Here is a 15,223-nt window from a genome sequence, read left to right as displayed (position 1 = left end):
CCGAACCCAATAAAATACCCAATATTAGCGGTGTGTGTGTCTGCCCAAGGACAATTTAAGGTAAACCCTAATAGAGGTGTCATACATAATAACCTAATAAAAGTAAATGTAACAACTACTATACAGTGCAACAAAACAGGAAGATTAAATGTGGTCTTTTAAACATAAGATCTCTAGCATCTAAAGCAATATTGGTAAATGATTTAATATCAGATTATAATATTGATATATGCTGTCTCACTGAAACTTGGTTGGGACATGAAGAATATGTCAGCATAAATGAGGCCACTCCACCCAGCCATGTCAACACTCATATTGCTCGAGGCACGGGCCGAGGAGGTGGAGTTGCAGCAATCTTTGACTCAAGTTTACTTATCAATACTAAACCAAAATTAAATTATACCTCCTTTGAAAGCCTCGTTTTTAGTCTTACGCATCCGACCTGGAAAACTTTGCAGCCAATCTTATTTGTTACAGTGTATCGTGCACCAGGTCCTTATTCAGAATTCTTATCTGAATTCTCTGAGTTTTTATCAACTTTGGTTCTTAAAACAGATAAAGTAATTATCGTAGGTGACTTTAATATTCATGTTGACGATGATAAAAATAGCCTTACTGTTGCATTTAACTCTATATTAGATTCTGTTGGTTTCTGTCAGAGTGTAAATAAACCAACCCACTGCTATAATCACACTCTCGACCTTGTTCTGACTTATGGTATTGAAATTGAGCAACTATTAGTCGAACCGCATAATCCTGCTTTATCCGACCATTTCTTAGTAACTTTTGAAGTACTGTTACTAGACTACAAAGCATTAGTCAAAAGCTCTTGCAGCAGAAACCTATCTGTTAGTGCTATAGCCAAATGTAAGGAAGAGATTCCACCAATACTTAACTCAATAGCATGTCTGCATGTAGGGGAGGAAACTTATACAAAATGTACACCACCCCAAATTGATCATGTTGTTGATAGTGCTACAGATGCGCTGCGAATACAATTAGACTCTGTTGCTCCTCTGAAAAAGAAGAAAATAAAACAACATAGATTAGCTCCATGGCATAATGCCGAAACCCGCAAAATAAAGCAAAAGTCTAGACAACTTGAAAGGATATGGCGTTCCACTAAACTTGAAGAATCTCGTTTAATTTGGCATATTACTCTCAATGAATATAAGAAAGCACTGCGTAAAGCGAGAGCAGCCTACTACTCTTCATTAATAGATGAGAATAAGAATAATGCAAGATTTCTTTTCAGCACTGTAGCCAGGCTGACAGATGCAGCTTTCACACCAGCGCTTTTCAGTTTCTAGCTCCGAGCGGGAGCTTTTCTGGTTCAGCTCCGGTTTCCCTTTTCAGCTCCCGCTCTGTGCACACCGCCCACTGGCGCCCCAGAGCTGCCCTTGCTGCGTCATGACGTCACCGTTTACATCGCTGATTTGCTCCCTAACGGCAGCCATTACGGCAGCTCACAACAACAACAACAACTGCGTCGGGTCGATGATCGTGTTGCTTTTAATCACACGAAGCCAGAATAAATTGAATAACGACTTCTCCAACCTTATGCTTTGCTCCAGAGTGCTGTGGTTCATTGTTTATTAATGTGTTTCTGCAGCATTTACCGACCGCTGCAGTGCTGGCTGCTCTTCCACGGGAGTTTATTCTCCCGTTAGCTCCCGGTTAGCTCACACTGCAGCGGCCGCTCTAAAGTATTCACTGTCCGACTCACACAAGCAGCTGATGCATATCCCCAGTTCCCTTAGCCTAAGTGAATGTGTGTCAGTCTGAATTGACACTGTTTGGTATCACAACGCTGTTATGAAAGTTTCTCTGGTATAAAACGGGTGATGTTAGCATAGCAACCGAAGCTAAACTGACTACTTGCATCCGATAGCTGCAATAATACAAAACAACACGTCTGCCTCTCTCCACAATGATCGATAACAGTGAACGGATGGTCAAAGTAAGGCACAAATAAACAGAATCACACGAAGCCTGGTTAGTGTTGCCTGACTTTATAAAGTGTGTTTATAGGCACTACTGCTTGTAGGCAGGCATAACAGTCGACCCATGGGAGGTGGGTTTAGTTTCCTGCACGCCTCGACGTAAGAGAGACGTAAGCGACGTCACCTCTTAGCTCCAAAGCTCTTGCCCCTGCGAGATGGAGTTCATGACTTTATGAGCTGTTCATGAGCACTCATGAAACATTCATGAACAACTCATTATATGTTCACTTGTCATGTTCATGAACCAAAATTCTTAAAATGCTCATGAACCATTTTAAAGAGCAGTTCATGAAATGTTTATGAACATTGTTCATTCATATAAAGTTCCTGTTTTGCTCATGACAGACTTTTATGAGCAATTTATGAACTTTTCATGATCCAGCCAATCACAACATTATAATTAAAACCCCAAAAAGTGTGCATGAGTATTTCATGAACTTTTCATGACTATGAGCATTTCATGAATTTTGGATGATTGTGGCAAGTTCAGAATATTTTGGAACATTCATGAGCATTTTATGAACTTTTGATGATCAGTGTGATGTTTTTAAAGACCTCTTGAATATTCATCTACTATTTGAACATTTCTTTCTTTTTTAAAACTTTTAATCTTAAAACAAAACAATAGTGAATTTGAAACTGAACATTATCTGTATTTATTTTGGTGACATTCATATCATTTTATGGTTTATCTGTACTGTTTGAGAAGCAGTACGAGTAAGTAGCGCCAAGGTGGAACCTTTGGCAGGTGAGCGGTGACATCTGGGTTACCTTAGGGGGGGACACTTCCGCCCCCTCCTCAGAAGCAATCCAGACGATCAACCGGATCCTGTGTATAATTATTGCTGCTCCACTTTTCTGTTTTCTACAGGTCAGTACATAATGAAAATGATCGATGTTAACTTCTGTTAGATATGATTAGATATGATGTTGGAGATGTTTAGGAGAGTGTGTCAGAAGGTTGTGAGCATGTTTGACATAGTAACGGTATTTTAAAAATACTAAACTGTCGGCAACAATAGATGCCATTTTCGCGGGCTTCAGCCGCACCTGGGTAAATGTGACCTGAGCGAAGGCTCGCAGGCAGGTTAGCTGCTGCGCACGGGTAATATGTTTTGTTTACCTGAGTGCAGTCTTGCAGGCACATTGCCTTGTTTTTTGTTTATTAACATTGACAGTGTATTTTTGTGATCTCCATAATATGTTATATTTGGTAAAGATAGATATATTGATAGAAAGTATTATTTGATAGCGTTATGTGTTTATAGATAACAACCTGTCCTTCACTGCAAACATAGCTGCTACAACCCGCTGCTGCAGATACACGCTTTACAACATCAGGAGGATGCGTCCCCAGCTGACCCAGAAAGCGACGCAGGTTCTGGTCCAGGCTCTCATCATCTCACGCCTAAACTACTGCAACTCCCTCCTGGCTGGTCTACCTGCATGTGCCATCCGACCTGCAGCTCATCCAGAATGCAGCGGCTCGTCTGGTCTTCAACCTTCCTAAATTCTCCCACACCACGCCGCTCCTCCGCTCCCTCCACTGGCTTCTGGTAACTGCTAGAATCCACTTCAAGACAATGGTACTTGCGTACCATGCTGCGAATGGATCTGGCCCTTCCTACATCCAGGACATGGTTAATCGTACACCCCAGCACGTGCACTCCGCTCTGCATCAACCAAACGGCTCGCTGCACCCTCACTGCGAAGGGGACCCAAGTTCCCATCAGCAAAAACACGTGGGTTTGCTATCCTGGCTCCAAAATGGTGGAATGAGCTCCCCACTGACATCAGGACAGCAGAAAGCTTACACACCTTCCGGCGCAGACTGAAAACTCATCTCTTTCGACTCCACTTCGAGCAATAGAACTATTAACAAAGCACTTATGGACTGGCTTACCTAAAGCCAGTTGAGTAGCACTTGAAATGTTTTTGCTCTATGAAACCTGATGTACTTATATGATTCTGTTTTCTTCAAGTTTGTATTTTGTTGGTCGAACGCACTTATTGTAAGTCGCTTTGGATAAAAGCGTCAGCTAAATGCAATGTAATGTAATAATTTATATTGACTATGTTGAATTTCTCCTTGAGATACAGTAATTGACTGACAGACGGATAACTTAAATGGAGAAATGTGATGTTTGTAAAGTTCAGCTATTTGAATGTAACTGTGTACTTTGAATTTTGAATAAGAACCATTCCAGACGATCAACCGGATCCTGTGTATAATTATTGCTGCTGCACTTTTCTGTTTTCTACAGAAATCATTTATTGTTGTTGTGGTACCCAAGCTTTTGGGACCCGTAACAAAAAATGTTGTGCAGCTGAGTGTCAAGAACTGCTTCAAATAGTGATAGGATTAATTGTAGTGCTCCACCTGTATACATGTATGTTTGTTTGTTTGTTAATTTGAGTAAAGTTCCATTGTGATTGACATAATTGTTGTTTTCTATGGTTGCCAATTGACCCACAGTCAGTGGTTCATGAACAGTTCATGTACATGAACAGTTCATGAACAGTTCATAGCCAGCCATTGAATTATATTCAGTGACTGGGTATGAACTGTTCATGAACGGTTCATGAAGTTGTTATGAACAGTTCTTGATATGTTCATGAACAATTCTTGAAATGTTCTTGGTTGAATATCCCTACACACTCACTGAAAACTCCATTTCATGAATTGTTCATGAACCTGCCTAAAACCATATTCCATGAATTGTTCATGAACCATTCCACCACAGGAGTTTCATGAGTAGTTCATGAACTGCCCTAGTGCCATTTAATGTTCATGGCACTTTCATGAACAGTTCATCAACTTTGTTATGAGCTGTTTATGAGCTGTTCATGAATATAGTTCACTAATATTTCATGAACTTTTCATGACAAGTTCATGAACAGTTCACTATCATCTCACTGGGGCGCCTCTGGACCGACAATTTTTTGGAGCTGGAAATGAAGCGGATTCCGGAGCTAAGAGCCGGCGCAGCTCCAGTGTGAACTGGAAAACCCGGCGCTTTTCAGGCTCTAGCTCCGAGCCGGAGCTGAAAAGGCGCTGGTGTGAAAGGGGCAAGAGAGCCACAGCTCGATTGAGCCTTCTATTCTCATAGCACTCAGTAGTAATGATTGTATGTGCTTTTTTAACGATAACATTGTTACTCTTAGAAACAAAATTAATGACCTCTTGCCTTTGACCAGTATAGTGTTATCAACAGCTCCCGGAAATGTAAGTTCTAATATTACACTAGATAGTAAACTAGAATGCTTTTCAGCCATAAACCTTGAACAATTACATTCAATGATTCTCTTCTAAACCATCAACGTGCATGTTAGACCCAATTCCAACTAAGCTCTTGAAGGAAGTTTTTCCATTAATTAGCACTTCTTTATTAAATATTATGAATATGTCTTTATTATCAGGCTATGTTCCACAATCATTCAAAGTAGCAGTGATAAAACCGCTTCTTAAAAAGCACAACCTCGATCCAGAGGTCTTAGCCAACTATAGACCTATTTCTAATCTTCCGTTCCTCTCAAAAATTCTTGAGAAAGCGGTCGCAAAACAGCTGTGTGATTACTTAAAAAACAATGATTTATTTGAAGATTTTCAGTCTGGCTTTAGAACACATCATAGCATAGAGACAGCTCTGGTTAAAGTCACAAATGACATTCTAATAGCCTCAGACAAGGGACTTGTCTCTATTCTTGTTTTGCTCGATCTCAGTGCTGCATTTGATACTATCGACCATGATATCCTATTGCAAAGACTAGAGCACTTAGTTGGCATACAGGGAACTGCTTTAGGCTGGTTTAGGTCCTATCTATCTGAACGCTCTCAGTTTGTACGTGTTAACGATGAATCTTCCACGCAAACCAAAGTTAGCTATGGAGTGCCACAGGGCTCAGTGCTCGGACCTATTTTGTTCACATTATATATGCTTCCGTTAGGCAATATTATAAGGAATCATTCTGTAAACTTTCATTGTTATGCGGATGATACTCAACTATATTTATCAATCAAGCCTGATGAAATTAATCATCTAAATAAAATTCAAGACTGCCTTAAGGACTTAAAAACGTGGATGACCTTAAACTTTTTGATGTTAAACACGACCAAAACTGAAGTTATTGTACTTGGCCCGAAGAATCTACGAAACAAATTATCTAAAGATATACTAACTATGGATGGCATTAATTTGGCCTCCAGTGAGACTGTAAGGAATCTTGGTGTTATATTTGATCAGGATTTATCCTTTAACGCCCACATAAAATCAATTTCAAGGACCGCCTACTAGCATCTACGTAACATTGCAAAAATCAGGCATATCTTGCCTCAAAACGATGCAGAGAAACTAGTCCATGCATTTGTTACTTCTAGGTTGGATTATTGTAACTCTTTATTATCAGGGAGTACCAAGAAGTCAGTCAAGTCGCTTCAGCTGATTCAAAATGCTGCAGCTCGTGTACTAACCAGAGTTAGGAAAAGGGACCACATTACTCCTGTTCTGGCTGCCTTACTGGCTCCCTATAGAACACAGGATATAATTTAAAATTCTTCTTCTCGCCTACAAAGCCCTTAATGGGCAGGTGCCATTTTACCTTAAATAACTCATTATACCCTACTGTCCTACTAGGGCATTGCGTTCCAAGAATGCAGGGTTGTTGGTTGTTCCTAGAGTCTCTAAAAGTACAATGGGAGCCAGAGCCTTTTCTTATCAAGCTCCACATTTGTGGAATCAGCTTCCAGTTTGTGTTCGGGCGGCAGACACCCTATCCGTTTTTAAGAGTGCGCTTAAGATCTTCCTTTTTGATAAAGCTTATAGTTAGGGCTGATTAGATTCAGCCCCTAGTTTGGCTGATATAGGCTTAGTTTGTCGGGGGACATCTTACTTCTTCCTTCTCTCTGTCTATACCTGTGTACACTCATGTTCCGATTAACCCAGCTTCCCCAAATGTCTTTCTTTTTGGTGTCTATATACGCCTGGATCCGGAGTCATGGATGATCCTGCGGTCCTGTGTCCTGGATTGCGAGTCGTGGCTGTGGTCCTGGATCATCGGTCCTGGATGGATATCCTCGTGGATTCATCTTCCTATTATACACACATGCATTTCCAAACATTTGGACTACCTATGTTGCAAATGTATTATCTTTTCAATTTACACACGGCATCTATTGCACATCTGTCCGTCCTGGGAGAGGGATCCCTCTGTTGCTCTCCCATTTTTCCCTTTAAACTGTGGGTTTTCTTCGGAAGTTTTTCCTTGTACGATGTGAGGGTCTAAGGACAGAGGGTGTCGTATTGTCATACTGATATTCTGTACACACTGTGAAGACCACTGAGACAAATGTAACATTTGTGATATTGGGCTATATAAATAAACATTGATTGATTGATTGATTTACTCTTTGCATGTGCAATGTCAATTACATTGAATCTAATCGAATGTTTCAATAGTATTTAAAAAAGGCATATGCTGAAATGCAATTGTTCTTAGTAAAGTAAAGCTGAAATTGGAAAACGGGCTTTTGACAATAGCAAGGCTGAAAAGAAATGAACGATGCATGAACGATCAACAAAGCAGTCCCTTGATTTGGAATCAACAGCAGCTCTGCACTATTGTTCTCACTTTCTATGACACAGAACACACAATTGACACCTTTAATTTGCTCCAGTGTAAATCTTCTGTCCTCTGATGGAGTTTGATGTGAATGCATTAAATTCTCTCTGCTGTCTGTTCCACTTATAATTACACCCACAAGCACACACACAAAACTATGCAGAGCAAAACAGTACACACATACACACAAATCATCCTCGTTTGACCTCATCTGCATACTGATATCTCCTGGTATGTCAGAAGTGCAATTCCTAACCTGTCCAACGGTCATTTAGTTCATGATCTAGAATAGATCGAACATTTGATTGAATACCTGCTTTCAAACCTCTACCCCATTAGGGCATTACTCAACGTGCCAGGCTTTGTCGTTCTCCACAGTTCTATCTGCGTTTGAGACCACTGACCACAGCCTGCCATCATTGCCTCTTTGGTTCCGTTTTCCAGTTCGGACTGGTTAAACTTCAAATAGATTCTTCCTGGACCAGCCTTCTGTATCTCTTCATCCCTTTTCAGCTATACGCAAAACAGCACCCAACAATACCCACATTTCTGTTATACATTTTTGTCATACTGACCTTTGCTTTAGCCTTTTATTAAATTTATGAAATCTATTTTGTCTTCTTTTGAAGTGCTTGAAAAGAGAAGAAAACATCAGTGCAGCATTAGATATCTTGCTGTGTTATATTCCTGTGTGTGTTTGAGTAGTGGAGGATATCATGTATTGAAGAAGGAAGAAGATTACAGTGCTACCTGCTGAGTATTTCATCGCAAGAAATGGCACATGATTGATTAAAGATAAAGTAGGGTTGGGGCGATGGTGAATGGAAACCATGCTCACCGTAATCTCCACCTGTTTGTTTGACAGCCACACACACACACACACACACACACACACACACCTCTTAGGGCACTGCATGGCCTTAAGAGAGTTATTCATTGACACCTGAATAAAAGTACAAAAACACATTTGTTAAGCTATTACCAAGGTCCTCGTTCCAAGAATCTTAGGCTGCGGCCACACGAGGACGAAAACTTCAGATTATTTATCTTTCTCTCGATATGGACCTAAACGCGAGTGAAGTCTAATCTGACAGGACGGAGACACGCAGCTCTGTTCACCTGCAGCTCCTCCCGCTGCAGCAAAACACACACTTCAAGTCAGATCATCACCCTTAGCTATTTTAATTACCTCTCAAACTACCTAAACTAGTTATAAATATGTTTATTTTTACTGTCGGCCGGGTCACTCATTACTGGATCAGCTGCTGCATGAGACTGACGCTGTCCGAAGAGAGGGAGGAAAAAGAGAGGCTCCGTGTATTTTATTATTATAATATATAGAGTCGTTATTCATTTGTTTTAAAGCTCAATAAATAACAAAGAAGACCTTTGACCGGCACTTTTATAATTTTGTCCGGAAGATTTAAACTTTAATACACGTTGACTGACGAAAAACTCTGCCCGGTTCCCTCGGGCCGCAGTTCTTATTATACATCCATGGGCCCCCACCGCGGAGAATAAACAGAAGGGCAACCATGCTTCTTCGCTGCTTTTGTGGAGGAAGTTACAGCGCCACGTACAGGCTCCTGCATATGTACTGCAGCTTCTCCAGCGGTTGGAGCTAAACGGAGCGGTCTCGTGTGGACAGACACTATCCGGATGACTATTGCGTGTGGACGGAGGCTTGTTTGCGATTGCGTTTGCGTTAATCCTATGCGTTTAGCCGTTTTCGTCCTCGTGTGGCCGCAGCCTTATAAAGAGGAAAGCCCAGCATCAGAGCCCCCTGCCCTGGCTGTAACCGCTTGTCCTCCATGCCATCAAATCTTTGGCAGAAGTGCTTTGTGCAGCATATCTGTTGTTCACTCCGTTTAAAACAGGGGTGGGAAACCTCCGGCCCCCGGGCCGTATACGGCCCGCGAGACCATTTGGTACGGCCCTCGAGGTAATTTATAAACACACGCAAAAAAGAAAAAAATGAAAGAAATCTAGACCAAATTAAACAAGCGAGTGCTAGTTTTTCCTGGCAAAGGTCAGGGTCCTTGAACACAACACAAGCCTAACGTGTCATCACGTGGTACATGTCTCGTCTGACAGGGGTGCAGTTCTGACGGGGAGCACCAGAACGTCACTCCGGCGGCTCCGCCCCTTCCACACATTGCAGTACCCATAAGGAGCCGTACACATGTTTGTGCGTGGCTGTCTTTAGCTGAAAGCCCAGTGGAGATCTGCTCATCTGTCATACTGATCAGACAGTCAATACCTTTGTTGTTATTAGCATCTGGTTAGCTAGCTATGCTAACGAATATAAGAAGATTTTTCTCCAACCAGTGAGGTAAAGGCACATCTCTATATGATCATTATAGTTATAAAAAAATAAGAGAATAAAGTAAACAGGTATAAAATACTATATGACAGTAAAAATATATCTGCTTCCAGTTCTGTTTCATCTGGGTGTTGAGAGATGTTTCCAGAGAGCTCCTAATGTTGCTCTCAAAGTGCACCAGCTTGATGCTTTCAACTTCAACATTTAAAAAAAATCTTCCCGGGGGAGCATGCCCCCCGGACCCCCCTAGAGGAGGTGAGGACCCCCCTAGAAGAGGTTAGGTCCCCCCCCACTTAAATCATGTTCACATGGATAGGAAACTAAATACATTTGCACACATCTTGTGTCCATATCTTTCTGTTTTGGTGGTCACGCCACACCGTGCACGTGCATGCATGACTCATGGTGAGATATCTGGATTCAGAGGTTGCGTTTTCTTTGCACAGCATGAAAGAAAGGCCAAATGAATGGGCTGTGATTTTAGTATTTTTAAGCAGAGGTCAACCATTTGTACGGCCCTCAGAGGATGTTGGACAAATTGAAATGGCCCTTGAGAGGAAAAAGGTTCCCCACCCCTGGTTTAAAAGGTGGCACAAAGCATCAGCTCTTCAGAAGTCCTGATGACAGAGTTAACAGCTGTTTGGTCTTACCTTGGTGTGGAGCTTCGACAGCTGCTTTTCATCCAGGTGAGTCTGAGTGTAGACACGTCTTTTATAACGGAACTGAAACACAGCAGGAGCAAACAAAGAGAGCACGTTATATCCTTTGTTTTTGTTGTATGTTTTGACTGCATTACAAAATGCACACAAAATAAATATAATAATGTGAATTATTGAATTTGTCAGACGGTATCAGAGCAGCAGACCACACTACATCAAATCTATTTTTCATGAGAGAAAAAGCATGAGAGAGATAGAGGAAGATATGGCGGAGAGACATTTTGAGTCATTCAATAACCATGATATGAAATTAAGGTATCAAATATCTCTCTGTATACGGCTGTCATCTATCGCATCTGTCAGGCTTGTCATCATTTCCACATATTACATCTTGCCTGAAAAGCCATCTACCGCTCCTTGAAGTTTCAATCTACATTTGCAGGAGGGACTTTGCATACAGGTTTGACAAATTAAAAAAGACAAGTCGATTGAGGCAGTGTTTTTTCCCCACCGAGTAAAAATTGTAAATATAAATTCAGTATGTCAAATAGTAAATTAGTTTTTTTTTTGCTGAACTCCGAAGACCAGACTTTGATTGGGTTATACAAAACCTGAAAATACATTATACTGTGTAAGAAAAAAGTTAAAAAGGTAACAAAAGGTAGAATAACATGGCAAATATTCTGCAATAAAAAATTGTGACATTGCGCATTGTAGAGCCTCAATCTAATCAGTTTGCCATGTAAGCAGTAAACTGAGAATGGATTATTTCAAGGTTTACTACAACAAGAAAGCTGCATTTATTTTCCCACTTAATAGGCAGAGTATTTAATGGACATGGATCACCAAACACTGACAGCCTGTTATAGTTTTTAAATATACGTAACTTTCACTTTCTGGGACTGGCAAACTATTCCAGTTGTGTAAGTGTGTACGCAAGAATTCACATGTGGTGTGGTGTTCATCGATGGGGCAAATCCACGGTGGAGCAGAGCGGTTTTGAGCTGCTAATCCAGACCTGTCAATCATTTATACACTCCACAGGCTCCAGGGAATAACTGCTGGACAATCAATAAACCACACAATGCTCCGACAGGGTAATAGCAGAGACTTGCGCACGCACGCACGCACGTGTATTATGGTGTATTATTATAATATTTGTAAGAGCATGTCACTTGTGACGGCCGCACATTGATTTAAGGTGTTTTTTCTAAACTGTAGTGGCAGGGGAAAAGATTTAAGGCATGTTGATTATCATGAAATTAAATGAACTATGACACATGTATATTATCCTCTGCAGTTGTTAATGTCCACTGTTATGTACGGTTTGAGGGTGTGGGTCATTAAGCCTCATCTGCATATTCACCTGTCACGGAGCGCCCAGAGGCTTTTTAGTGGGCGTGTCACCTGGAGGCCAGTGGTTGGTTCTCACGGGAGGAGGAAGTGTGTGTGTGGCGAATGCGGGTATTCAGCGGGATATTTAAGTTTCCTCAGCATGTATATATATATATGTTAAAATGCAACGGGGAAGTAACTGAAAATAACTGAATGTGGATATTGCATCGACAGACCAAGAAGCACATCTCCGTGGAGAGGACGCGCCCAGATAGAGATTCTCTCCAACACAGGGTGAGATAGCTCCTTTGTGCCACGCTGATCATCGTGTTTTCCTTTTTTGTGGATTATAGCCTAAATAGGCCTACAAACGTTGTCAATGAACTATAGTGGCCTGGATTAGGCAGTAAAGACAATTTCGGTTTATCGCCGAGCAGACTTTTTGTTGAGTTTTGCTTGGCTGGAAAACTGTCAATATAATTGAGTAACGTATAAAACCTGTCTTTGTTTATTTTGTGAATGTGTGGTTCTATTTCGTCCCTACTGACCGCCAGAGGCAGTGCTTTTAGCACTGGATATGTCCATCGCACGCATGCGCAGTTCGAGTACCTAATAACAACAAAGTCACCTGTGACCCACGTGACTACGGCTACATAGGCCGGCGTCACTAGTGGATCGGTTCCTTTTCATCTTCTCGCTTCACGAGAGTACCGCGGCTACATTCTTGTAGCCTACAGCGTTCAGGTTTGAACGTTTGATCTGAGGGATTTCTCTGCAAGCCGCTGACCGCGTGCAGCTTCGCGACTGACAGTCGGAGCTACGGGTTGTTAACGCGTCCTCCAGGAGCTGTGGCCGGCTGTGCGCTGTGCAGAGCCTCGACGGACAGGTTTGTGTCAACTTGTTGCTGGTGATGGCTGTGTCCCTGCACCCTCTCCCAGCTAAGTTGTCCTGATTGCTGTCTTATTTATTGTTTGGCTTAGACTTTCTGGTGACGACAGTGTTCCCGCTTCCTCTCCCATAAAGTTGCCCTTATTATGCTCTTTTGAAAGTTCTGCTTGTGGCGTTGTGCCCGAGCTATCATTAGCATTTGAGTCCCAGCTTTAGCTGCGTCTCTCATTTAATTTAGTATGGAAAGCCTAGTGTGCCATATTTTGCCCGTTTTTTGTTTAGATGCAGAGAGTAAGGTAAGTACTGGCCATAGTTACTACTATAACTACGGCCCTGGGCCAGGGGTCTGCAACCTTTTTGACCAAAAGAGCCATTTCGCTCCTTTTTCCCAAAACATTTTTTGCCTGGAGCCGCAAAACATATTTCATAGTTTTTTATTGTTATATCAGACAAAAACTACAGTTTTTTGCATCTATTAGGCTATTTATTACATGATATAATACTGTTAACCTCTAATAAGAAACAAATAACTTTTATAAGGAGAATTACAAATAATACACAGGCCTACTTTAAAATAAATTAAACACAGCACTTGGGGAGTCCTCTGCACATTTGAAGGGAAAACAAATATTATTAAAATGGGCCCACTTTGAAATAAATAAAACATATATCTGCACCCTAAAAAGAGTTAAAGGTAGGGGAGGTAAGAATGGAGAAACCAGCTCGAGTGCGCTAGAATTTGAAAGTACACTACACAACCGGAAAAAATATGCCTCTTCCTTCAGACTTTCTGACAGAGTCCCTCCTCCAACACACACGAACGTGCACATGACCAATGAGGGCACGAGATAAGTTTGTGCCCAGATGGAAGGCTGACAGGCAGGTAGGCCATCCAGTTATTTTAGCCGGGCCGGCTCAGATGATTGGTCGTGCTTTTTACATCGCTACGGCTTCCAGAGATTAATTTTTGTATGTATTTATTGTCAAAGCATTTAATATATTCATTGCTATCGGGACGTTAAGAGCATTCCATGGAATATAACAAAAAGTGTTTTCTGAAATAAATTACATACCCCATTGAATTATGACTGACGATCGTCAGCTGTCTTCCTCTCCCTTGTTGTTCCTCGATACGTAAAGGCTGCACCACCGTTGACAACTTCTCTCTACATATCAATCATACTGGTAAACCAGCATCGTTTGCTGTGAAAGCATACAACTCTGTCCACGCAGAATTAAATCCTGTGTTCCTCCGGTACTTTTCTTTGATTTATCCATAGTTCGCTCATCGAGCCGGGGGTCAGGTTATTCGCCTCCAAGAAAAGGCGCTCGCACATATTTTTAGTTGACCTAATTAAAACCGTTTTGTTTTTTATTTATGTGTCACAGTATCACCTCAAAATACAACATACGAAACATTTTCAACCATGCAACAAAATATAAATAGTCCTACAAATACTTTTATTTTATTTCCTTCTTATTTTTGTCTAAACTCAAGGGAGCCAGAGCAGAGGGCTTAAAGGGCCGCATGCGGCCCGTGGGCCGCGGGTTGCCGACCCCTGTCCTAGGCCATGTAAGCACTGGCCATGGTTACTACTGTGACCATGGCCTACGGTTTTATGCGGGCTGTTCTATTCCATAGAAGCTAATTATCTGGTCTTAACATTGTGTTTTGACTTGGTTGCTTGATTGTTAGCAGCAGCCGCTTGGCTAACACCTTGCATGTACTGTTAAGCTTCATTATTTAACTCAGCCGGTGAGGGCAGTGCTCTTGCTCCCGCTCCCGGTAATGTATGGTTTTAATTGCAGTAGCGCTATATCGTGGTATTTACTGCTCCTAGTACTAGACTCTAGTCTACTACTACTGTACTAGGATGATATGCAGAGAACAATCTTCACTGGGTGTGCTGTGTGCTCTGCATGTGTGGCCATTAAAGAGGATTTCATCCTCCCAATATTATATTATCTAGGGTGCAGCCGTTGGCTGACACTTTTAGGCACCAGCCACAGTTACTACTGTAACTACGGTTCTAAGCCGTGTAAGTACTGGCCATAGTTACTACTGTAACTACGGGTCTAAGCCGTGTAAATACTGGCCATAGTTACTACTGTAACTACGGTTCTATGCCGTGTAAGCACTGGCCATGGTTACTGCTGTAACTACGGCTCTGTGCTGTTCTCTTCTTTAGAAGCTAGTTATCTGGTCTTAAACATTTGTGTTTGACTTGATCTCGCTTGATTGTTAGCAGCAGCCGCTTGGCTAACGTCTTGCGTGTATTGTTAAGCTTCATTATTAACTCAGCTGGTGAAGGCAGTGCTCTCGCTCCCGCTCCCGGTAACGTATTGTTTTGATTGTTAGCAGCAGCCGCTTGGCTAACATCTTGCATGTTTTGTTA

At 41.7% G+C, this 15,223-nt stretch overlaps 1 protein-coding gene across 3 annotated transcripts in view; it reads right to left on the bottom strand.

The window, feature by feature from the left end:
• shank3a (SH3 and multiple ankyrin repeat domains 3a) overlaps positions 1-15,223 on the bottom strand; it is a 224,750-nt gene that overhangs the window by 161,571 nt on the left and 47,956 nt on the right. For all 3 annotated transcript variants that reach the window (XM_034085067.1, XM_034085068.1, XM_071203491.1), the window contains exon 3: positions 10,596-10,667. In XM_034085067.1, the coding sequence (XP_033940958.1) occupies positions 10,596-10,667 (72 nt within the window). The remainder of the gene's footprint in view (positions 1-10,595; positions 10,668-15,223) is intronic.

Source organism: Pseudochaenichthys georgianus, chromosome 6 (assembly GCF_902827115.2).
Source record: "Pseudochaenichthys georgianus chromosome 6, fPseGeo1.2, whole genome shotgun sequence".
NCBI classification, from domain to species: domain Eukaryota; kingdom Metazoa; phylum Chordata; class Actinopteri; order Perciformes; family Channichthyidae; genus Pseudochaenichthys; species Pseudochaenichthys georgianus.
This window is presented reverse-complemented; position numbering and strand designations above follow the sequence as displayed.